Source organism: Cuculus canorus, chromosome 14, assembly GCF_017976375.1.
Source record: "Cuculus canorus isolate bCucCan1 chromosome 14, bCucCan1.pri, whole genome shotgun sequence".
Taxonomy (NCBI): Eukaryota; Metazoa; Chordata; class Aves; order Cuculiformes; family Cuculidae; genus Cuculus; species Cuculus canorus.
The window spans coordinates 4,149,152-4,173,902 of record NC_071414.1 but is presented as its reverse complement, the minus strand read 5'-3'; the positions used below and the strand labels follow the sequence as shown (position 1 = coordinate 4,173,902).

Sequence of the window (24,751 nt, the reverse complement as noted above, 5' to 3'; positions counted from 1 at the left end):
GGGTGAGAGCTTTGCGTAGGTTTCTTTCAGGTTTTTATGTAGAAACAGTATCTTCTCCCTCTTTTTGCAGAAGATATAAACCAGAATCTACCTCATGTTTCGTTGAAGTTGTCACTTGAAATGTAAAAAATTCCCTTCCCGAGCGCTCTGATCTGGTTTTGAATGCAACATCCTTAGGACAAACATTAGGTCTCCTCTGTGGAGTTCTGCCCGGTTTTATTACTATAACAAAGAAGAACCAGCAGACAACAATTTAGTTCCATCTTCAGCTCTTGCTATACTGCCTCATATCGGCAGAGCAATACCTCGGCTTTTTTTCTTTTTATTTCCTTTACGTACACAGATGTGAATGTCCATGCGGACCTATGTGATGCTGCAGTGCTGATCTCTTTTGCTGTTCGCAAGAAGAAATGGCAGAGCAGAGACATCTGATCTCAGTGTCAGGAGATGGGTGCTTAACTGCTTGTCCTGAACAGCAGGATGCAAAATGCCAGTTCTGCTGTTGAGATTGTAAAGAGGAGGAACAGCTCTTATTACCCAGGGCTCCATGCCTGGCTTTTTGGTCCCTGTTTGGTGTTAAGTGACCGTTGCATTTATATTGTTTCACACAGCTGTATTTGCTGTAGAGTGGAAAGCAAGTGACTTTCCCACGTTTTAATATCATCAGTGCCTTATTTACATGAAAATCTGGATGTTCTCAAAGCTTTAAGCCTTACCTATTCCATCCGATTTTTTAACATTATTATGCACTGGCTTTCACTTGATGAAAATGTATTTGAGTCAAAATGGAAGGGAGGACCTCTAGCTTTGAGATCTGGCAAAGGTAGCATGAAAGCTTGCTTTGGGCCTGTAAAGGTGCAGTAATGAATCTTTTAATACTGTTCTACTACCTTGCCCTTACTGAGAGCAAAAAGATTGCTTTGAAAACATTCCTGTTTATTATAATATATAGAAGAAGCTGGGGGGGGGGGAAAATCCATGTTTGGTGAATTTTGATTTCATAAAAATCTAGAATAGGAAGACTCAATATGACCTTACATTGACAGAAAGGCAAATGATGGCCCACAAAGATTCTCAAATACTTTTTACAGACACAGATCAGAAAAAAAACCTCATCTTATCTTGGTCTGTCTCTGGTCAAGCTGGTTTTCAGCAATTTGTCTCATGTTGCTTCAATTTATCCCAGTAGGTCTTTGCAGTGGCTGAACGTGTGTTTGGTGGGTGGACTTTTATAGCTATCTGCCTTTCTGCTTTGAGCTGGGACAATTTCAATAAGTTAAAAATATACACTTGCAATAAAGAAACACACCTTAAATGTATTGGTTAGTGTAACTGAAACCTTAGCAGTCTAATCAAAGAATTATTTTAATTTTTAATAATAGTAGAGAAATAAAGAAAAGGAAAACGATGACTATTGCTGCAAGAGAAATGATGTACTTGCCTTTGTTCTTCTAGTCAGAGTCCTGTAGGTGTGGTGGGGAGGCTGCACTATGGAGGCTTGTGAGCTCTATGCATGTAGTGGTGATGATATCTTCCTCTTCAATGTGGGGTCCAGCTGGAGCAATTTTGATTCATTTCCTACCGGGCTTTTGCACCTTGGTCTTCCTTAATTGTATGGAGTGCTGCTGCTTGGAGGCTCAGCACCAAGATGGCCTGAAGAATGAGTCCTGGGGTGCCCCGGCATGGTAGGGTAGATGTGCTCTTCGTAAGTCCTCACCCCTAAGCAAACAGTGGCTCCTGCGATGGGGCAGGTCACGGCTCAGAAGGGCTCCTACCAGGTCCCCTGCAGAGCCTTTGCCTTAGGCCCCAGCAAAGCGCTTGGCAGAGGATGCTCTGACACAGACAGCTAAGGACAGCAACTGGTTAAGAATTTGCTAAGCAACAGAAACTCATTTCATTCTCTTAGAAAAGGAGAAATTTCCGTCTTGCTTTTGATTTTTATTTATTTTCCCTTGGATAGCCCAGTCTCGGCATCTCATGAGCTGCTTTAAATATCAGAGAGAGCTGTAAGAGAAGGCAAGAGCCTGTGGGAAGCTTCAAGGGGTCTTCATATCCACATCAGTGCCTCTGAAATCGATGCAAAATTAATGTCTCCTGCTCCTCCCTGGCTGCCATCCCTTACAGAGGAATCTATGACCAGATAGGGATGTCACAGGAGCAACAGTGTTTGTGATGCTATGGGCACCCAGCTGTCACTGGCTGGAGGTGGTCTTGTGCCAGAGCGCTGAGTGGTAATTGGGCCAGTGTTGGTCAGTCCCAGTTGTGAACGTCTGACTGGGCTACAGTTGAGTGGATGCAGCTGAAAGCAGGAGCTCTGGCATTTCCATATCGGCACTAATGCGGCGTCGTCCCAGCTCCCAGACTGCTACTTGTGTGCTCTCAGTCACTTGTTGGAAGGATTCGAGTTATGTATGAGCCTCAAGAAAATCAGTAGCTGCTCAGGGAAACAGAAAGTCACCTCTGCCTTAAAGTGAAGCATTCCTTGTTGAGTAAATGTAAAACGCTTTCCCCCCCAAACCAGTGCTAATTGTTGGAATATGAAAAATGAAATGTGTTACGCACATAGGCAGTTTTGGCCAGAATTTCTTTCTAAGTCCCATTCTTAAAATACCCAGGAGGGAAAAGGGATTGGTCACTTCCAGATTTATTTAGGCTTTTCAAAGCCAATCTTACCTGGAACCACTCAAAGCTGATACATACAGTGTGAATGACAAGGGCTTGAGACAAACAAGTGGTTTTCAGTTTTTATTTGTTTTCCTATTTTGCAGATGCTCATTGCAGCACTTTAGGAGACAGAAATTACAATAAAATATATTTCACGAATGTTCTCAGTTCTAAAGTCCGTGTATATCTGAGGCATTCCCTTCCTAGTCCTGCAGATCGATGGTGCCAGCTTTGCTTTGTAGGAGAGGATGGCTCATAAACCAGAGATTCCGTCTCTAGATACTGTGCTTAGGGAGGGTGTTTTCTCCTGGCAACAGTCCACGTCTCTGCATGATAAAAAAAAAAAAAATGAACCTCCCCCTCCACTTTCCTGTATGTACCCACAAAAATACCAGACATGGGTAGTTTAGGATGGATAGAACACAAATATGGTTCAGCTCTACTTTATACTAGTTGCTGTCTTTAGTGGGAATAAGAGCTGATCCTGTGTCAAGTAGCAGAGCTGTACCAGTTCCTGTGACTTTGCTCCCAGGAAATTTCCATCCTGTACCAACACCAGATAACTGGTGTCTCTCTAGCTGAAGCTGCTATATTTGCCTTTGTCAAAAATGTTTTACTAATTATTCTGACCAAACCTTCTGTCTCAATTAAGCACCAACATCGCTGCCAGTGTCCATGTACTTTGTTCTGGTGTTTCGAAGTCTCACAGATTCTTATTAAGTGCAGTGGTATAAAGTTAAGCGGCATAAAGACATTGGGAAGAGGGTCAGTGAATAGTCTTAGGTCATGATTTTTTCATTATGAGAGTGATGAGGCCCTGGCCCAGGTTGCCCAGGGAAGTTGTAGTTGCCCATCCCTGGAGGTGTTCAAGGCCAGGTTGGATGGGCCTTGGGCAGCCTGAGCCAGTGGGAGGTGTCCCTGCCCATGGCAGGGGGTTGGAACTGGATGATCTTCAAGGTCCCTTCCAACCCAAACTATTCTACGATTCTATGATTTTGTTAGGCAGTAGATAAAACTTATTATGATAGTAGTGGTAAAAGGATGAAATGGGAGTTAATCACTGCCAAACACAAATGATGGACTAGTGGTGACCTGCAGGGACGTGTCTGCCTTGCCGAGCTAGCTCAGGAGATCGGCACCCAGCATGGAGTCCCTGGCTGTGTATGTTGGGGCACAGGCATCCCCCAGTGAACGCTTCTTGTCTGTTGCTGTACTTGTGTATGGCTGGAGTGTGTCTGCCCATCGCCTGCATGCAGCATTGGTGGCCCTTTCCCTCGGGGCTCTGCCTTCCATAGCAGTGACTGCTGGGATGATCACACGGGCCACCTCTTGGGTGAACCTTTTTGAAGAAGTGGATGATTTTAGGCATGATACAGCATCATAAATTAGTACATACCGTCAGCTGGTCAGGCAAACACTTGAGAACTGTGTGTAAGTTGTGCCCACAATGTGCAGCTGTGGGTTTTTCACAGCACTGGGACAAACTGCTGGGCTTTGAAGCCCAGCAAATCACTACCGGGAGCTGCAGTCAAGGTTTCACACAAAACAGTATCTCCTTTCTCCAAGGTACTTTTGATCCTCCAATCCGCCAGGATGCTGGCTTAGGTGTCCGCACGGTCAGAGCTCAGCCTTCATCCTCTCTCTAGAGGAACTACTTTGAAAAATATTCAGTTCCTTGGACAGAGGGTGACCATCGGCACTTGGTTCCTCTCATGTATCATGTCTTGGGTTGATCAATTTGGATGCACATCTTTGGGGAAAGAGAATTCCTGCCTGCTGTGGAAAATACCCCGATTCATTAGTGTTTATGATACTTCTGCTCCGCTGAGATCTTGATTTTTGGCTGTGAGAGGGAGCGGCTGCTTTTGAACTGGTGATGTGGGATTCTGTGCTTGTCTGCCCAGGCCACAGGTTCCTCCAGGCATCCTCATTCTTGTATATTTGAGGCACATAAACAAAAATGCATGTAACAAATTGTCGCTATGATTTCATAGGGATCTGCCGATACTGGTTTCTAGCCAAGATAAATCTTTTTTTTTTTTTTCTTTCAAGTCTCAAAGAAAACAGAATATTCACATTTGCCCTCCGCCTTCATACAACACACTGTTTCAAGTAAACACCAGCGCAGCGTCAAGGATGTACTTTTATCTTCTTAAATTACTTCTTTCTGGGTATCTCGCCATATGGGCAGCCTAATCTGTCCCAGGACTTGTTTTTCTTTTGTGGCTGGGATCCAGCTGGTGTCAGCAGGAATCCTGAAGACAGCTACTTTCTACATGCTTTTTGATGTGGTATCTTCTCGTAATCCATGTAGTTCTTTGCAGCCTTTCGCTTCAGAGCTCTTAGGTGTTTTACCCAATGCATGAGTCAACTGGTGTGGTTTTCTGAGTGGATGATGTGACAGGAGCTGCGTCTCATTGACTTCCACTAGCGTCAGTTTTCTCTAGATTGAGGAGGTCTCAATTTGGTTTTGATCTGTTGGAATCATTGTGCCTGGGAGCGAAGGACGGGGAGCACAGCATCACAGTAGCAGCTTCTGGTGACAGGTTGCTTTTAGGTGTCTTGTTGGCAGTAGGGGAGTCTAGATGGCACTGAGACCTCCTGTCATGGGGTCTGCAGTGCCACCTCAGACCTTGCCCACCATCAAAGGCTTGATCCAGGAGTGACCACTTAGCATCCAGAAAAGGGCAGTGAAGCATCATAGAGGTGGTAAAGGAGCTCAAACCGTTCTGCCAAACAGAAGCCCTACCAACTCTCTTTTCTCCATGTTTCCATGAGGACTTACATATTCTGGAATGTCTTCACCTGCTGGTTTTTTATCTTGGCAACTGTGGTGTGAAGCAGCCATAGATGAGGAGGCATCTCCTGTGGCCTCTGGTCACCATCCAGCCTTTGTTGTGCGCACAAACGCCAAAGAGCGGCGGTTTTCCGCATGCACTCTGTAGTCTATGTAATATTTTAATGTATAAACATGAATTAAATATTCATAAAATAAATATAAATATTTAAATAAAAAGGAGCTTAATCTCATACAGCTTTTCAGTGTCTTGTGGAGACCAGTGTAGTCTGTAGCCACGTAGATTCGCGTGGCTGGAGAAACCCGTTAGCCTGGGGGCTGTGGGACCACGGCCGTGCCAGCCTCAAGGAGGAATCTGGAGGGCCAGGGAGTGTTGCCAAAGTCAGGGCAGGTTTCCCCCACAACGACAAGGGCAACAATGTGTGCCCTAAGTTTCAGCCACTTTGCACCTGCCTGTGAACCGTTCGGGATTTTGGCATCTAAACAGGACCTTACTTCAGCCATTGCTCAGAAGAAGTTTAATCGCTGTATTTTGAGTTGTAAAATGAGAGGGAGGAAAGAGAAAAGGCATTTTTTTTTTATAATGCCTTTTACAGCTAGCAGCTAATTGCAAGCTCTTTGCTGGTATACGCTAGGGATGCTGATACACCTGTGCATGCAAAGGCAGCATTACTGGCAGCAGTGTGAGCATGGTGAAAAGGCAGCATGAGGCTTTACCTCCATGGACGCCGGTATGCGGTGCAGCTTCTGATCCTGGGGGCTCTGGGGTCTGCGTTTGAGGAAATCTTTCCTCCAAAGTTAAAGGGAAGCTGGGAAACCTGTTGAGACGAAGTACTTTGGTCTTTGGTGCAGGAAAGAGTTTCTTCAGACATTCTTTGCACAGATGCTGCCTTAATCTCAGTCACTGTGTGCAAATAGCAAATTAATTCTGGTTCTGATGGCTGCCTTGGAATATTTAACTCCTTCTGTACCAAAGCACTTGCTCTCTGACCTTTTGAAAAAACATAAGGTGTGTAATGGTTATTTTGGAACAGGAAGGAACGGAACAAAGTGCTGGAAGTTGTCCTTCCTCCTCTGAGCCACCTGACATTTGCAGAATTTTGTTTCAACAGATTGTCAATTTAATATCCTTAAAAAGGGTGCGCACGTATTTACTTTGCAGAAGAGTAAGTTATTAACAACTCTTTTGCACGTGCTTCTGGTGTGTGTGAAAGGATGCGCAGGGAAAGGACTGTGGTGTAATTTTCTGTTTTGCCTTGTTGCACTTACTCATTTCCCCACTGCCTTTCCTGCTTGAGAAGAATGTAAGAGATTGCCTCTTCTACCTTTCTGTCAGACTCTTAATTAGCAGGAGTATGCAGACAGTGCAGCTGGGGCTTTGATGCCTCACTACCGTTTTCCACTCTGAAGATTTCCATTCATCCCGAATTGGTTGGCAGCCCAACGCCCTGGCCTCCCCCCGAGCTCCTCAGCGTGCCTACAGGACTCCAGCTCAGTATTCACTGGGAGAGATGCGCCGCTGCTCCCTCGCTAGACCTCCAGGCTGCTGGTTGGAGCCATAAGGGAACGAGAGGAAGAATTAGCCTGTGTGTTTATGTGGCTGTGCTCCAGTAAATATTTTGATGCATCTGCTGCCAGCTCTGGTCTGAGGGAATCTACCTAGCATTTAAATTTTGATGGGGAGCTGTTTTGAATAATAACAGTGCAGCCGGCTGTGAGTCAGTGCATGTGTGTTGACTTAAAAAAAAAAAAAAATCCTCAAAGCTTAACGCTTGCTGAACGCTGAGCTGCAGTGCTTTGCTTTTTTTCCCCCTGCTTCTTTCTTCTTTTCTTTCTTCTCTTGACTTCCTCTGTTTTGTTTTGTTCTTGGGAGCATTTCACGTAGATTTTGTTCACTGGTGGAGGGAAGGGGGGTGGGTGCAGTGAGAAGAATAAAGAAAAAAAAAATCCAGCCAAGATAAATCCTCCCCAAAAACTCACAAGTAGCTTTTGCCATGGGTGCTGTAATGGGTACGTTCTCTTCTCTACAAACGAAACAAAGAAGACCGTCGAAAGGTAAGATCTCCTGGTTGCTTTTTCCTGTCCCTTCAATATATTTGTTAGGAGAGAGATTTATATTGGGAAGGGAGGAGAAAATGAACATATGCCACTTGCAAGTAACCCAGGGATGCTTATGTGAGGTATAATTTGCAGAGGCAAGTGGGATGTGAAGTGGTAGAAGAAATGTGTGGGCATAAGGAAGCGGCTGTGGAGGGGCTTGGGGTGAAAAGCATCTGAAATGTTTGAAACCTTCGTACAGGCATGTACGAGAGGAGAAACTCAGTGGCTCCATATGCAGAGCACTTGCAGAAAAGACCTGTTTATTCCCAAATCCCATGCTTTGTCAGCCCTTTGGGGAGGGAATAAAATGTAGATACACAGCAAATTCTTCCCAATACCTTGTGGTTTCTTTCTCAGAAAGTCATGTTAGAGGCAGTGCTGCATATTCAGTGATCCAGCACCAAGTATGCACTACTAATGATGAGTGTTTTATAAAGATTATCAAAAGGGGAAAAAAATAGGATGTTTTTATAAAGAAGGGGAGGAGGAGAAGCTCATGAAAAATGAGAAAGCAAGTGGCAATCACAGGGATTTTATTCCTTAAATCCATAAATATTGGCTGTGAAATTTGATTTTTCAGGAGGTTTGGTTTGTGGAGTGTTTCTCTGAGCTGTGCTCAATTTCCTTCAGGGTTAATTTAAAAATTTCTGCTACTGAGCAGAAAGTTGAAAGCCCTGTCTGGGGCATGTCCATGCCATACAGATTGTTTAGAAAACAAAAAGGAAGTCTCTAACTTTGTCAAGTGTTTCTGCTGTTTCAGAATATTCCCTGCCAACACCTCTGCATTTAACAGTCTCAGTATTTCTAGGGCAGGTCTCTATTTCCACTGAATCTGTTCCTCAGCTTATAGATATGCTCTTGATTTGAAAGTTGGTATGGATTTTCTAGCAATTTAAAAGAAAATACTACCTTAGGAAATATCAGACATCAAGTCATGACTCTAAAGAGAAATGGGGAAGGGCTGTGCAGGGGATTTCATCAGGATAAGTTTGTGAGCAAGTGTAAAATTCTGCTTTCCTGCTCTAAGACAGGCAGTGGACCTGGTAGGGTAAAATGTTATGTTATAGTGTGCGCGTGGTTTACAATTCACCTTTCTGTGTTGTTATAATGTAGCCATAAACTCACAATCATCTGGGCTACCTATGATATTATTTGTAGTGCAAGCAGAACTGTCTAATTGTCTAAGCATTGAGCCACACCTGAAGCTGACAGAGTCATGGTTGGTCACCACCAAGTACGAGAGAGCTGAGCAGGATGGCTGCTGGGACAGCAAGGGGTGGCTTATCCACCTGCCATGAACATGGGAGCTGGATCAGACTTCCAGTAAACGTAGATAATTTTTCACTGAATGTCTCCATTCTCTACTACTTTATTGTCTTGTGATTGGCTCAGCTCTTTAGCGGATGGAATAAATTGGTTTTTATTGGAGTTCACGAGCACTAAAAATCCAGCACCTGGTCACACATTTGAACATTTACAGTGGGATTCCATCTTGTTGATGCCTGCTGGTAGTGGTTGTTCAGGTGCATTTATCAAAACTTGTGTTCCTGGAGTTATCTCCTCTTGACTCTGGTGTGTTATCCATGTGGTGTTGCTGGTCAGTAGGACAGCCAGTTGCAGAGAGCACTTTGGAAGAAATTCCTTTGATTTTCCTGACTATTTTTATAGCCAGTAGTGAATTTTATATGTTTTAATCATTGTATACCTGGAAGGAAAGAGCGTTACGGAACGACGCTGCTGGATTCAGCTGACTTCAGTCAGTTGCAGATGCTCCTCTAGATCAATGCCCAGAGGATCCCCCCTGCACGTCCCAAGAGCAGTAGCAAAGGCATGTTTGCATTGCATGCCTGTGGCCTGCTTGGCATGTTCTACACTGAATGTGAGCACTTCATCTTCACAGTGAAATACTAATATATGCTCGGCTTAAATACAGTCTGAAATTGTTCTTTGTCTGTAAGCTAAATAGTAGAAGTCAGTCACAACAACATGATGGATTTAGTGTTGCACACGTTCCCTCAGCATCTCATCCAGCCCCTGACCATCCTGGAGGTTTCCACTGCAACGTGCTCTGGTGTATTCCTGTCTGTCTTGTACTGGGGAGCTCAAAGTTGGTCGTGGCACTCTGGAAGTGGTCATGGCACTCTGGGTGGCAGTCATGACACTCTGGATGTGCTGAGCAGAGGGAAAGGAAGGAACGCTTGTCCCAGTGCTGACTGCACAGTTGTTGATGCAGCCTGCTGTGGGGGTTGCCTTCTCTGTCAGAGGGCATCTTGCTAACGATGCCTGGGTCAAACCACTCCATTTGATAATGCTGTCTCTATTTCTTATTGAGTGTTTATTATCCATTTTGTTATTAGAGTATCATCTGCTATGATCTTATTTATTTTAATATTAATTTTATTATATGTAGGTATCTCTGTGTTTATTATACTATTTCAAGATTTGCATACAAGTTAAATACTACTGCTAAAGCAAAAGCTTCAAGGAATAGATATGACAGGGCCAGAGCCACACCTCTGCAAATACACTGTCATCTTGGTAAACATGTGTTTTTCCAAGTAGTTTGAAGATAATCTGTACAGCCTTTTTCTAGTTAAGCAGCTCATGTGTACCTGAAGATACATAACTTTGTTGTACTAAACTAAAAGCAAAAACCATGTGCATATATTGTTTCAAGAAAATGTAAAATAAACAGGTCAGGTCTGAAGCAAGAGGTTTCCAGACATGAGTTAATACCAGTAAAGCCGTGGTGGGTCCTTGTGGAGTGGGCTTAAGTGGTCTGTGCTGAGCACTTCCAGGTTTGGTACTAGACACAGCTCTTCTTGCGCTGCTCCCCCTCACCACCAGCTCACGGATGGGTCAAGGGTGTTGGCAGCAGGACTGCTGGGTGGTTCGTTTAGTCCAGCTGGGAGCAGCAATGCTGGAGGATATGTTGTAGTTCTGTTCAAAAGAACAAGATTTAATTCCGTGTTTTAATGAAAATGGGGGGGCTGAATCAATAAAGGCAGGAGTAGCGCAGAAATTGCCTTCAAGTTGAAAGCAGTGGTCCATCAAGTACAAGAACTTGTCTCTAATAGTGGACACTGCTGTTGGTTTGTAGAGGAGATCATTCTTCTGGATTGAATTTGAAAACTTAATCCAGTATAATTGGACATTTTTCTAGGCGGGTTATGAGCCACACAGCCTGTCTTGTGGGATAAAGATTTCTGCTTCTTAGGTTTGCAATCCTATCAGTAAAGCTGCAGAACCTCTCCCTGTTCGCTGGAGTGTCCCTGAATATGCTCTGAGATTTGTGCTGTTTGCTTGCGTAGTGGCTTGGAACAGTTCCACAGATTATTTGTACATTTCATTGGAAATTATTGCCTCTGATCTCCTCAACTGATGGCAATTAAACTTTATTCACTGTTGGGATTCTCCTTGTCTGCCTTTTCCAGCTTTCTGAGTTGGCCTAGTAAAACATAACACCTCTTTCTACTGAGTTGCTTTGCCCATATCTCAAACCAGCAAAACTGCACAGCATTTTTGGGGTCTTGGTGGAGCCTGACTGAGGTCCTGGGGGACGGCCTGAAGCCAGGGATGTGTCTCCGCAGCAAAGGCAGCCAGCAGCTTCCCAGGCTTCCCAGGCAGAGCATCTCCAGCAGGTCAAGGGAGGTGATGAGTCTCCTCTGTTCAGCACTGGTGAAACATCCATAGCGCCATGTCCAGTGCTGGGATCCCCAGTACGGGAGAGATGGGGGCCTACTGGACTGAGTCCACTGAGGGGTCACGAGGAATAGTAAGTGATTGAGGCATCTGATATATGTGGAGAGACTGAGAGCTGGGACTGCCCAGCCTGCAGCGGAGAAGGCTCAGGGGGATTTTATCAGAGTGTACAAAACCCTTTTGTGGGGTGTAGAGGTGATAGAGAGCGAGGGTCTCCTCAGTGATGTCCAGTGAGGGGACAAAGTGCAATGAGTACGAATTCCAGTTAAATACAAGAAAAAAAGATGTACTGTGAGGCTGCCTGAGCATCAGAACAGGTTGCCCAGAGGGACTGCGGAGTCCTCATCCTTAGCAGTGCTCAAACTCCAGCTGGACATAGTCCTGAGGACCTGCACTAGTTAACCCTACCTTGAGGGGAGGGGTTTGGACAAGAAAATCTTTTGAGGTCCCTTCCAACTTCATTCATCCTCTGGCTCTGGGATTACTGCCACTTTAAAAAAACTAAAGGTGTAGGGATTTGGGGGTACCAGGAACTGGAAGAAACATTGAGAACTCAGTATGGACCAAATGCCAATGAACTTGAGAGGAGTGTCTGGTGCTCTCTTAGTACATTAGCTGTTAGCGGTTAGATACAAGATTAAGATGGACTTGAGAATTTCAAGTTCCTTGTATATCCTCCAGCAAACATAAGCAATAAAACGATAAATGAGTTAGGGGGAAAAAAGTCCAAAACTACAACAACACTAAAAGGCAGAGGGCCAGCACAGCAAATAATGGACACATAAATATATCTCTAATTCCTGCTAGCTGCAGAAATAGGGATTTTTTTCATGTGGTTTTACAGTCTGCAGCCAATCAAGACCAAATTTGTGGCTAGAATCAGCCATTTCCATATTCGTCATGGAAACATTTATATTAGCAGATTGCTAAAGCAGAGGAAATTCTTGTTATGACTGCTTCTCATCCTTCCATGGTAGTGTGCAGTGGGGATGGTTGCACTGTGCCATTTGTGGGCAAATTCAATTACAGTAGAAAAGGAGAAATGAGGAATAAGGGATTACCAATGTTTGCTCTTTCTTTTCTTTATTCTCTCCCACTTTGTCAAAGTGAAATGTAACTCCAATATTCCTCAATATCTGAATCTTGTTGGCCTTACAGCTGCAGACCTAACGCTAACCCTGACTGCACCAGCAGAAAGCAGCACTACTTTCAGTTGGGAATCTGAGTCTGTGGAGTGTGAGTAAATATATTTTGATTCAAGACCACCCAACCCTAAACTATCAAGAGGAGCCCAGCATGGTTGTTTAATTTTGCAAGGTAACAAAGGAATCCACTTTGCTTAAAATGTCACTTGTGCCATTTCTATAGTGACCAATTTCTAGACTTAGTTTTGAAGGAATCGTAGAAGCGTGAAATGGTTTGGGTTGGAAAGGACCTTAGACCCTGTCCTGTTCCAACCCCTCTGCCATGGGCAGGGATGCCTCCCACTGGATCAGGGGCTCCAATCCCCATCCAGCCTGGCCTTGAACACCTCCAGGGATGGGGCAGCCACCACTGCTCTGGGCAACCTGGGCCAGGGCTCCCCACCCTCACAGTAACGAATTTCTTCTGAATGTCTAATCTAAATCTTCCCTCTTTCAGCTTAAAAAGCTTGTCCTATCCCTGCACTGTCTGACAAAGAGCCCCTCCCCAGTCTTGAGATGGCTTATTGTCCAGAAGCATCAGATTTGGTGTCTGACCAGCTGTATTTTCCAGTATTTTACTTAATGGGAAACCACTCTATCTTGCTTGACTCCGGAGTCTTCATAAGAATATCTGACTGACCCAAGCTCCTAAGGTTGCTGGTCACAGCTGTGCCCTTTCAGTTCCCTATGCTGAAACAATCTGCTTTCTTGCTCAGACAGAGAAGTGGCTGAGTAGTGTTTCAAGGAATGGGTCTTGGTTAGCCCTAGAACCTACAGTTGTGGAATGGAGGTGATAGCTTTGGTCAGGGGAGCTGCCCTGGTGTTTACTTTGCTCAGTACCTATGGCTACTAAAAACTTTTTGTAAGGTCTTTATGGGAGCTTTCTTCTCACTAGGCCTTTGAAATATAAGGGGAAGAGTGACAGGCTTGTCTTTATCCATCAAAAATCTGTTTAAATTTGACAGAAAAATTGTTTTGAAAAATGGCTTTTGTCTTGCTTCTGCTCCTCAAAGACACTTGACAGCCTGCTGCTATTGTGCATGAATGTATGTGTCCTGAAGACTCAAGAGTACAAGTATACAAGACTGTACAGCCCTGTGTCCTGGGTATTTTGTGATGCGATATCTCAGTTCCCACTGTTTTTCCTTCTAGGGCGAGGAGAGCTTCCTTCCCTGGGTTGCAGACCTGAGCCTGCCGGTGCATAGGGGAATGGAAAAAAGGGCTGATGTGGTTTCTCCTGGCTGCGCCCGAGAGCCAGTACACAGCACTGACATCTCATTTTCTCTCCCTAGTCTTTTCTGATTGTCAGTTGATACATTCTGGCAGGTCAGGTACGTGGAGGGCTGCTGCACTGAATGCTGAAGGTTTGACAGGTGGATTTTTTCTCGGGAATTATCTTTGTAACGTGTGTACAGAACAGCACTCGGCAACAAAACTGTTTGATGTAAGCACTCAATCAAAAGCAATTTGGAAAAACCGTGATGACCAATAAGCGTTCGTCAGAATATGCCGCTTGGTGTGAAGCACTGGTTTCTGGTTTCTCGGGAGTGCAGAGAGGTGCCTGGGAGGCTGCTCGGCATTGCAGCAGCCAAATGTCCCAGCCACATGGCTGGGAGATGCCTCCAATGGATGCGTGGCATGGAAGTGTGGGAGCTATTTGTACCCTGCTCTCCCGTGTCCTCGGCAGCTCTGTGCCAGACCTTCCCCTAGTGTGGGGTTTGCTTAGCAGCGGGCAGGGCTCATGGACTCATGACTGCTTCTGTTCCCCACTCCCTCATCTTTTAGCCACTATTTCTTCAACTCCTATGGAGTCATTAGCTCTAAATTTATTGCCTTGCCTCTTGCTTTGTTTTCTGCTTTCTTTCCTATAAATTATAATTCCTGGTAGTGAGGCAGAGTGATCTCAAATAGCTGGTTTTAAGAGTAGATAGCGTTTATTAAATTAAAATAAGCTACCTATATCCCTGATTGTTTCCCACAAGCATCCAGCGCCTGCCTGAAATGCTGTAGTCAGACTCAGCTTGGAGATATGGAATAAAGACAAATGGACGGCAGAAAGTGCATTACATCGTGTGTTATATGTTTTGCTGCATTGTTTCTTACCGGTACCGCGTGTCACTCGAGTGCAGCACATCGACACAGAGCCATGAAATCCCCCCAGAGCAGAAGCGATTAGAGACTTCAGTAGGTTGTGGTGCTTTGAAGTTTTTTTGTTCCTCAATAATCCAAAAGGGTTAACTAGAAAATATTTTCTTACTTTCAACTTCCACCCTTGGTAATCTTCCAACCTTCATCATCTTCAGCTGTTCCAGTGTGAATTACTGGGTGTTTGATGTTTGGAATGGGCACTAGGAAGCTCTTGGGTTTTTGCGACTGAAAGTATTTAACACTATAAATGTGAAAAGCTTGGAAGTTAATACTTAGCAGAGGTTTTGGCTAATTCCCAGTTTTACAGTGGTTAATGTTACCAAATATGTAAAGAGGAGTTACTTGGGGTTATATAGATTTTTTGAGGAAAAGCTTATCTATAAAAAAGCAGACCAAGGTCAACCAAAACTAGTTATAAACTCCTGTTGATCTTGATCAAACATGAGGGGGAAATAGAAATGTTTTATTTCTCTACTTATAAGCTTGCAGGCAAAATGGTTTTGATATTTATTTAAGCTTTAGTAAAAACCCTGAAGATTTACATTTTTTTCCCAAAATTAAGTCTTTTTTTTTAACTGATATATTTAATTAATTAAAATTTATACTGATTCAGGTTATTCACCAAAACTTTCCAAATACTTTATTGGCTTGTAATTTTATTATAGTTTTAGATGCAAATAGAAAAGTGTAATTGCTACTGTAGTTACACTGTGGGAGACAGAGCTGAGTGTTTATGTCAAGTGCCATGTTTCTTATTCAGAATCATTCCCCAGAGAACGTAATGGTACAGCGGTGCAGAAAGTCTGGGTACCTGCTCAGGGCCAGGGTCGTGTCACCGTTCACACCGTGGCTATTTGCAAGATAAGAAACTTCTGTATTTCGCTCCTGAGAGGTTTTCCTCAGAAGATGTGGGATGCTCCAACCACCCCGTATCCTCCGCTGCAGGAAAACACCAAAATCCACGGCAGGGATCTTATCCAACTGGGAAATGCAGGTTGGAGATAAATGGTACCACAGGAGCATTTCTAACCAAAATGTATTTAGGGTTTTCTTGAGCAAGGTATTTAATTTTTCTGCCTTTACTAGTTCTGAGATGCCAGAGGGAAGGGGAATAACCGTTATTGTAAGATGGATTGTATTTAACAGATGAAAAATGCTTAGAATGTAAATGGTATGCACGTGTTCAAAATTGGCAAGTCAAAAATTAAGGAAGCTGTGCCCAGGTATCTCCAATCTGTATTTGTGACCTTCAAAACACAGACATCATCCTGTGGGTGATGTCTTTGGACTGAAAAGGATACAGAGGGTGCTCAGTTAATTTCTAACTGGATGCAAGAAGGTGGGGATATAACTCATGCTGGCTCTGGTCTGAAGGCTTTAAACAAACCACGATCAAAAGGAGATTAGTTTCACAGGGAGTAAGTGTGGCTGGTGGGGAAGGACTGCGTGCCGGCGGATGGACACAGGAGAGCAGAGCTGCCTGAGTTGCTGGGGTTGGGGGAGGCAGGAGGGGAACTGGCGTGGCTGTTGTGCTGAGAAGTTTTAAAGATGACATGAACTGGGTAAGAGAGTCATCTTATTCTAGCAGAGCTCTGCTACATCCGTTTGGCTTTTCTCAATCCAAACATTGCTTTCTTGACGCATTCAACAACTGCAGCTCTTCACACACAGCAGTGTTTGCTTTTCTCTTGCTTTACGAAAATCCTTCTCCCCTCAGGCTTGTTCTGTTGGCATCTGATTTGGAAGTGCCCAGAATTTCCACAGAGGGCCACAGCCATGGGCTCTAAAAGCCAGTGAGCAGTACAGGTATCGTGGCTGAGAACAGCTAATGGAGAACACGACTGTGAGATACGTGTTGTGCTGCTGGAGGCAGGTTTCTAGGAAACCTGGGAGATGCCTGCATCGTTCTGCTGAAGGGTCCTTAGTGGAAAGGGGGAGTGTCGCCTCGGAAGCGGGGAACCAAATTACAGTGTGCCAGAGATCAGTACTGAACATCAGGGGCTCTTAGTGCTCTGACAAAATAAGCGTTTTTGCCTGATGAATTTATATGCAGGAAAATATGGATGAAACAAGCCACGTTGACAAGATGTATCCAGTTAGAGCATGGCTCCAGAAATGGAGCTTGCATATTTTGACAATACCAGCTTTGTCTGCCTGCAGATCCAGGTTGAACTCCCAGGTACGTTTTCCCATACTGCTGTTGCTTTCTTCTAATGAGTGATGCTACGCATCAGCCACATAGATTTTTTTGATTACTGACCGAAACCTCTGGCAAGACACGAACTACAGGAGCCGGGGCTTGCTCTCTGTAGGGTACACACACGGCTCCATGAAGGGTAATGCCGTTAGCTCCCCAGCTGCAAAATAGCAGCAGCCAGCACAGCACCTGCAGGGAAGGACAATTTCCCTTAGGAAAACTGTTTCATCCTGCACAAGTGAACCCCGTGAGGCAGCAGAGAGCATCAGCAACCCTATGCACTCTTAATTCTCACAGTTCAAGGGACGTGCACATTGCCATCTGAACTGAGAGTGGCTCATGAAAAGAAAAAATGTGAAGAGGGAAAGTTTTTGTCAGTGCAGAGAGGATTGCTGTCTGCTAATCCTAATAAGCCAGTGTAATTGAATTGGCATGCTAGTTTACATGCTTCACTGGGAGAGTCCGACATGCCCCCACACTGTGATACTAGCACCCCAGGAACTGGGAGCATGTCCTCTTGTGGGTCTGAACGACTGTAACGTGTGGTTTGTTTTCCTCTGGTATTTTAACACATGAGCAGACTGAAGGTCTAGTTTGCAGTCCTGTGCATACAGAATTAGCCAGGCTGTGTGCATCTAGACAAAGAGCTGCCTGCATGGACATTTGTATGTACTGAATGATGAGCAAAGGCGAGTGCGTGCAGTTCTGCAAAGGAAGTCTGGTCCCACAAGGTCCATTGCTGTTTCTGTAGGCAGCAACCAGACCTGTAGGCAGAGCAGGTTTGGTGCTGGGACAGAGCGCCAACCAGAGACTGTTCTTTCAGGAAAGTGCCTTTCATTTCCAGGGCTTTAAGGCATCAAAAGGGGCTGTTTCCAACAATAATTTGGCATCCTCTCCTTGGCAGGAATGGGACATTACAGCTGAGCTACTGTCCTATCATTCTAATCACCTCTGCAATGGAGCTTGGGGCTGCACGTGGCTCACCACAGCCCTCCAGGAAAGCGTGCTGTCAAATAAAAGGGAATTTTCTCATCAGGCATTTTCTGAGTAATGCCATCAGCTTTACATGCCTACATTTGCATTTTTTTTAGCTGACGCTGCCGTTCTCTTTCCTCTGTCCTGACTATTGATGGAGGTAAAGTACTTGCAGTTCATAAGTTCATGCAGTACAAGAAATCGGAGCGCTGTGTGCTTTCCTTGGGTGCTGGTGCTCAGCAATGCACGATAGAGAACAAAACAATGTGCCATTTTGAACATCATCCACAGCCGAACTCAGATCTAAGTTACTAGGGTGTAAATTAAATGTGGGGCCATATCTGTTGGACCAAATGCATTCTTGTGTTGAGCGTACTACTGCTCTGTAAAACCCACACAGCAAATTAGTTACGTTACAAGTTTAGTCCAAACCTGGAACTTTCCTTTGCCTGGCAGGGCTTGCAAGATGTTTTGGGAACTTTGGAAAGGCTCTGACTTGGAGTTGGTTTTGTCACATCTCGTTGCGTTAGCAAAACTGCGTCCCTTTAGAGTTGTTAGGTGGAAAGTAGGGATGATGGAAAATTAGCTGGTAAATGTTCTTACCCTATATCTGAGTTGAAACCAGGCAGACATTTGTTGGAAACTGCTGGTGTGTCAAGTTAGCAGCCTGACCCTGTGATCCCCATGCTGACTCTGGCATCTCAGACTCTGATCACTCAGAAAATGCAAAGCCTCCCCGCTTCTACCTCCCCTTCACCCTGCACTCCTGCTGCTTTTGCTTTGCTTTCCACTTGGCCTCCAGCAGTGCCGGAGCCGAGGCCAAGCTAATGGCCCTGGCAGAGCTGGGAAGCGCAGGTGTGGCTTTGCTTCCCTGATTCTGTATTGCATCCAACACTTGTGAGGGATATGCTCCTGCTTGGACATCAGTGCTTTAAAATGTACAGTTTATGGTCAGAACCCTCTATTTTCAGTTAATATGTCTGAAATGCGTGTGTAGAAATGGCTGAAAAACATAAGCAAATAGTAGAAGCATGTGCATATCTCCCTGGTTACATTTTCCACCAGCAAAAGCGTTCCCAACTCTGCTGAATTCTGAAAGAACAAAAAGGGAGGAGTGAGCCTTTGATTGTCTCCCCGTGTTTTCTGTGAAGCGGTGCTTCCCTGCAGAAGCCCACCCAAATCGTGCTCATTTACTTAATGGATAGGTTTCCGTCCTGTTAGCCATGAATGTAAACCAGTCTGTTTCAAGAGCTTCATTTCCCTGTAATTTATATTCCTGAGGCAGGATCAGCTGGAGATGATGCTACAGGAGATGCTATTCTGTGTGTGTTTTCCCTGTGATCTGGTGCAAGGCGCTGGGTCTGTGTCTCCACAGCACCTGCTGCTCTGAATTTGCTGGTCTGCAGTTCAGGAACGCGATGCTGCCAAGCTGCAGAGCATCGGTAATCTTGGCTGTCCTCGCCAACTTGCCGTCCGTTTTTGTGTGTCAAACATTGTAGCTGTAGACTTCTGTCCAAGTTAATTGCTTGTCACTTGCCTGCTTGCTGTGATGTAGTTTTATTGTATTTTGTTAAGCGTTATGAGGTGGTTCCTACCCACGTGAGATGTAGGAGAGTGGGAGGTCAAAGCTAAGCCATTGTTATTGATGTTGTGAGTGCTGTTTTCCGAGAGGATGGCTGGAATAAAAATGGCCACTTTTAAAGACCGTGTGCTAGAGTCGGTCTTCTGTAGTGTCATCACCTACTTTGCTTTCTGCAAGCAACCAGTAGATTTGATGTTGCTGATAGTTTCAGGACTGCAGTTCCACAGGCAGACAGTGCTTTGGACAGGCTACATCATGCTGAAATAGTTACAGGTATAGGTCTCTTCCCAAGATTGGCAGGGAAATATTTGTTCCCCATCCCGTGATGGAAGTTGTGACCCTTTCCAACAGTTTAGGGATTGTTAGGAATGGTTGGACTCGATGATCCAGTGGGTCCTGTCCAACCTATGATTCTATGATTCTTGGGCTTAAAAACTCTTTGGATATGCAAACAGAAAAGAACAAACCAGTTTTATCCTTTGTGGCTCAAAGGGCTCAGGACAGCGTGGTGGTTCTTGTAATACTGGTGGATTAAACCCTATTGCAGTGCAGCAAATTGGTCACCTCCCATCAGTACTTAACTATATGTGGTAAAGGCCCACACTGTTTAGTACCAAATCTGGAAGGACAAGTGAGATGTCCGGAAGGGTGAGTAAGAGAGACTCCCACAGCACACTGAGTAGCTGGAGGAGATGCCTTTTGCACAGAAGGGATTTCCTGGTCTCAAAACATCACTGCAGGAAGAGTTGTGGACAGTGGGTGTAGGGCACCTCCGACCATGTTTGTGATTGTCAACAAGTAGGAGTGTTTGAGTGTGTCCTTTTCTTGGTGCAGGAATAGACAGAAAAAGCTGGGAGCCCGTAGAGCCAAGCTGGGCTGCGTGCACATGGAAACTGGCATCATCTTCCTGAGATCTGCATAATTTACCATGTAATATTGTATGTATTGGCCAGAACTCGGCAGAAACTGATCTTTCTCCGCAGAAGAAGACTCTTACATTTTAACTTCTCTGTGCATTTCAAACGTGTCCTCATTCCGATTCAGGGCAATGTACCCTCAGTCAAGTTGAAGTTACCTCAAGCTAAGCAACAAAGTGAAGTAATGTACATTTTCTGTTTTCCTGCTGTTTCCCTGATTTTATGAGTCTGATCTTTCAGTAAATGACATTTTGGATTTTAGCCTGTTCACTGCTGGGAAAGGTAGTGTGAAGGAACCCGCAGCGGGGAAAAAGCAGCTGAGACAGAGAGAGACGGAGCTGTTAGCGTCTGTGTTGGAAAACACTGCTGAGTACGACTCCGATAAATTAACAAAGTTAATATCAAGGTGTTTTTTAGGTCTGGTTCCCAGAGAACAACATATTTGTTATCCGAATATGTCTTGTACTAGTCAGAGAGCTTCTAATTCATTTGCATATCGTGGTCCACATAAATATGGAGATGCTGCCAAAACTCTTTCCCTCCTCTGTTTTCATTGTAGGCATTCCAGAAAACTGAGCAAAATGTTTTTCCCTGTTGTTTGATTCTTCATTTCATGCATATGCATTTCTGGGACACACACTCGTGGAGCATGCAGCCGAGGGCACATGCCTGGTGTCTCTGCTGACTTGTCTAGCTTTGAAACGGAGAATCTAAGGCAGAAATAAAGGGAATTTAGAGGGACAATAGTAGAGGTTTTAAATTCCTGTAGATAAGTTCAGTCTCAAAACCAGAAATGAGTTTTCAGCCGCCTTCTGCTTCCATCTTAGAGATGTTTATTGGACTGCAATAGGAAAGGAGATATTTACAGAATGAAACTGCTCACAAATGTGAGGAAAATCAGTTGTGTTACTGTTTTCTGTTGTTATTCACTCTAAAGCACTTTGTTGTTGATACCACATTACAGAAAGGATTTATCAGTGAACAGTCTTGTGTACTAAACCTGCTGTCACAAGGCAGTGTAGGGGAACACTGTAAATAACTCTAATTAGTCACCTTTAACACCTCCTTAAAATAGACGTGAGGATATGTGAAATCCCACCCCCCACCCCCAAAATCTCCTTGCTTCCCAGCTGGAACACATGCAGGATTCTCAATTTTAACGTCTCAAGCTGGCAGGTGTCTTGTTTTCCCTGAGCTTCAGCTTTTAAACTTCAGCAAGTATAGCAAAAACATTTGTCTGCCTTTCTACAGCTTCCTCTGAGTCAAGGAGAAAAGTTTGAAGGCACGAACTGCCCAGGAATTTATCAAGTCTTGTCAAGCTTGGTAAAGCCTGGCAAGTTTGGGTCTGGCTCTGCTGCCGACACAGTTCTTTTTAGTGAGTCTCTTCCTATTTATTCCGGAGTTGTGTGTTTTGGTATTGCAGGTGGGCAGAGAGAAGATTTAATACACAGGTTAATTTACAGGCTTCCCTTGGTGGCAATAGCCTACTTAAAGGAGCAGAAGCAGTCTAGTATGCAGCTTCCTCCAAGTCTTTGTGGAAGGCTGGGAAGGGATTTTCTCTTGGCACCTGTCTGGGAGTGAGTCTGTGGTGCAGGGGGTGAATGCAGCCCCCGCTGCGCAGCATCTTCTCCTGCTCCTCCCTCCCTGTACCCCACTGTGAGAGGGTTCTCAGCACCCACCGAGAGCTCTCCTGGGCTCAGCAGACATCCAGAAAAGCACCACGCTTTTCCCTGTTGGTTGGCCTGAATTGCCGGATACTGTCAGTACCAATGATGGATGTGTAGGAAACACGGGGTCCTTATTTAGCTGCCAGCTTAAAAATACGTTTCTGTTTCAAGCAATGGAAACCCCTTCTTGCTCAAGGAGTGTGAGTGGGGCCCTGTGCATCTGACTTTCCAGGGATGTTGCGACAATAGTAGTTGGAAAGCAAGGAACAGGCTTGTATAACGACGGGTACGGTCCCTGTTCTCTGGGTAGAAAAGTAGTTTGCTTAAGAGCTTAACCTCTACCAGTCTTCACAAGTCCCTTTAAAGCCAAATAGGACACGTCCTTCTGTGCAAGGATGATAGGTAGAAGTAGGACAGTGTTTTGTCCTTTTGAGCTGTTCGTGCAGATCACAAAAATGTACCAAAAGATACAGAAACTTTTAGAAATATGATAAAACTTTGGAGATAATTTATTTTTTTATTACAGATAATACTGTATTTGTGTATAAAACACAAAGCATGTTTTTATATCTTCTTCCCTGGTGGAAGAGAGGCCAAAAGGAGAATCCATTTTCACTCTCGATTAAAACACCTTGAAATCTATGTCTTTTTTTCTATGAACAGGACTGTTCAAAGAGACATTTTTCATTTCTAAACCCCAAAGAAAAAAGAAAGTGTGGCCACCCCACTGAGCACATGCTGCTACTGGCTTCTGAAGGAGTTTTAGCAAGTGTGTGGGATGATAAATCACCCAACATCAGCCTTGGCGCCTGTGCAGGATTGAAAAAGAATACAGCTTCCCTATGATGTTTCCATTTTCTCCCACGTGAATCAGAAATCATCATATCAGTTATTTTAATAGAGCTTCTCAATGTACAATGTCTATATGATTTACAGAATGATTTAAATATCTGTAGATACAAGCTCTCCAAGGAATTTTGTCTGTTATGACTCACATCCTATATTGTAAATTTATCTGTAATTGTTGTCTTCCACTGAAGGATCCACAAAACTTAAAATATTTCCAGTAATTAATTGCAAATATTAGGTCTATTGTCAGCAGCAACAGTTTGGATTGTTTTATTGTAGGAAAGTAGGAGGGAGCCACTGTTTTGGCAAGTGATAAGCAAATAGTATATCATTAAAAGCCAAGTGCTGGATTGCAGTCATTAAATCAGTAGTGGTAGATATTCAGAGTCAAGCTCAGCAGTGAGTTTCTAGCTGGTGAAAGCAGCTGTGCTTCACGCACGTATGAAATATGCAGTTTGGTGTTCCTCAGACAAAGCTTCAAACTGGATCTTATGGATTCACCGAGACCTGTGCAAACTTAGAGGGGTTTGGTGCTGCCCGCTTTTCCAAAGCATCAGGCAAGTGTTTCTAGAGGGTATGTTTTTCAGTAGATTTCCTGTAGGCTAACGAGGTTTAGCCATTGCCCGGGAGAATTGCACTAAAGTAAAAAGCCGTTAAACCACTAAACAACATCTCTTTTTAACTTGTCCGGTATCTAACCATCTTCTGCCGGAGATCATGGGCAGGGCTCATGCCCTGCCTCTTTGTATACACCCACAGCTACTCTTGCAACTCCAAGTACTGTTCATTTTCCACTTGCTCTCCACAGGGTCTGGGCTACTTCATTTCCGGCCCTGCTCTTCCATCCTCTTGTTGCAGGTTTTGGCATAACTGGCCTGCGGTTCGCTATATGGGTACACGCACTGAAAGCTGTTGGCTTTCCCTGCTGCCTCTTCAGCAGGTGCAGGGATATGGTACCTGCAGCCTTCACATACGTTTTGTGCCAAATGCAATCATCGCCTACACTTAGTAAATAATTTTAGTATAAATTCTAGACTGCCTCCCTAAACAGATTAGAACTTGGTACTCCTAAATATAAGTTCATGGCAGTGCTGTGATCAGCGTGCTTAGAGAAAACCTCTCAAATGTTAGGCTCTATGGGCATACATTTTCCTTTGTTCCTTGCCAAACTGCGGTGTATCACTAGCTGCACCTTAAGCAAAGCAGCTGCATTGCTTGAGGCTATAAATCTACTACTATCCCTGCTCTTAGTGACCTTAGGGTACTGGCATGAGCTCTCTGGTACCACTGTGAGTTTGGTGAGATCATTGTGCACACAGCTCAGAGAGCTGTTTACGTGCTGCTTAGAAACTACGCTGTTTTTCACAGGGAATGATTATTGAATTAAGGTCATAAATTTCCAAAGTCAAAAGCAGGGCCTTTTGTTTGTTTTTTTAAAAAAACCCCCTGTTGCTTTCATCCAAAGATTTTTTCTATCTATAATATAGCCTTTGTTGTGACAAATGTTTTTAATCTTTGTCCTAGTTTGTAGCTTTTTCCTTTTTTTTTATTTTAATCAAGCATGACAAGAATAGGAGTGATTGATATTGAGAAGCATTTGCAGCTCCCTGACCTCAGAAGGACACATCCTATCTCTAAGTATTCCTCTTCCTCTTTTCATCTTTTCAAACAAGCAGATTAGATTTTGCGTGAACTCAAGCCATTAAGTCTTTGGAATATGAAGGTTCATTTTATTAAGCTCTTAAAAAGAAGTCCAAGGTCTACTCCCAACCCTTACTTTGTATGATGGGCTGTCCTCACTGTTCCACTACTTGCTGAGCTTCAGGGACAGACAAGCTAAGGAAAGAATATAAGGGAATGAGTTTTTTGCCCTTGGCGGAATGCATTGTTTCACTCTCTCACTGCTGTGCCCAGAGCTAACCGGGCTCAGGAAGCTGCTCTTGAGAGCTGGAACTGAAATGACTGAGAG

At 44.3% G+C, this 24,751-nt stretch overlaps 1 protein-coding gene across 3 annotated transcripts in view; it reads left to right on the top strand.

Moving 5' to 3' along the window:
• The window catches only part of KCNIP1 (potassium voltage-gated channel interacting protein 1), a 406,302-nt gene that overhangs the window by 136,508 nt on the left and 245,043 nt on the right, over positions 1-24,751 (top strand). Inside the window, exon 1 of one of the 3 annotated variants that reach the window (XM_054079821.1) lies at positions 7,023-7,047. The exons of 1 other annotated variant lie outside the window; for it this stretch is intronic. Coding sequence is in view for 1 of the 2 variants with exons in the window: in XM_009568072.2 (XP_009566367.1) it covers positions 7,456-7,516 (61 nt within the window). In the remaining variant the exon portion in view is untranslated. Of the gene's footprint in view, positions 1-7,022; positions 7,048-7,206; positions 7,517-24,751 lie in introns of those variants that run through there. One more of the 3 variants, XM_009568072.2, reaches the window with a different exon arrangement.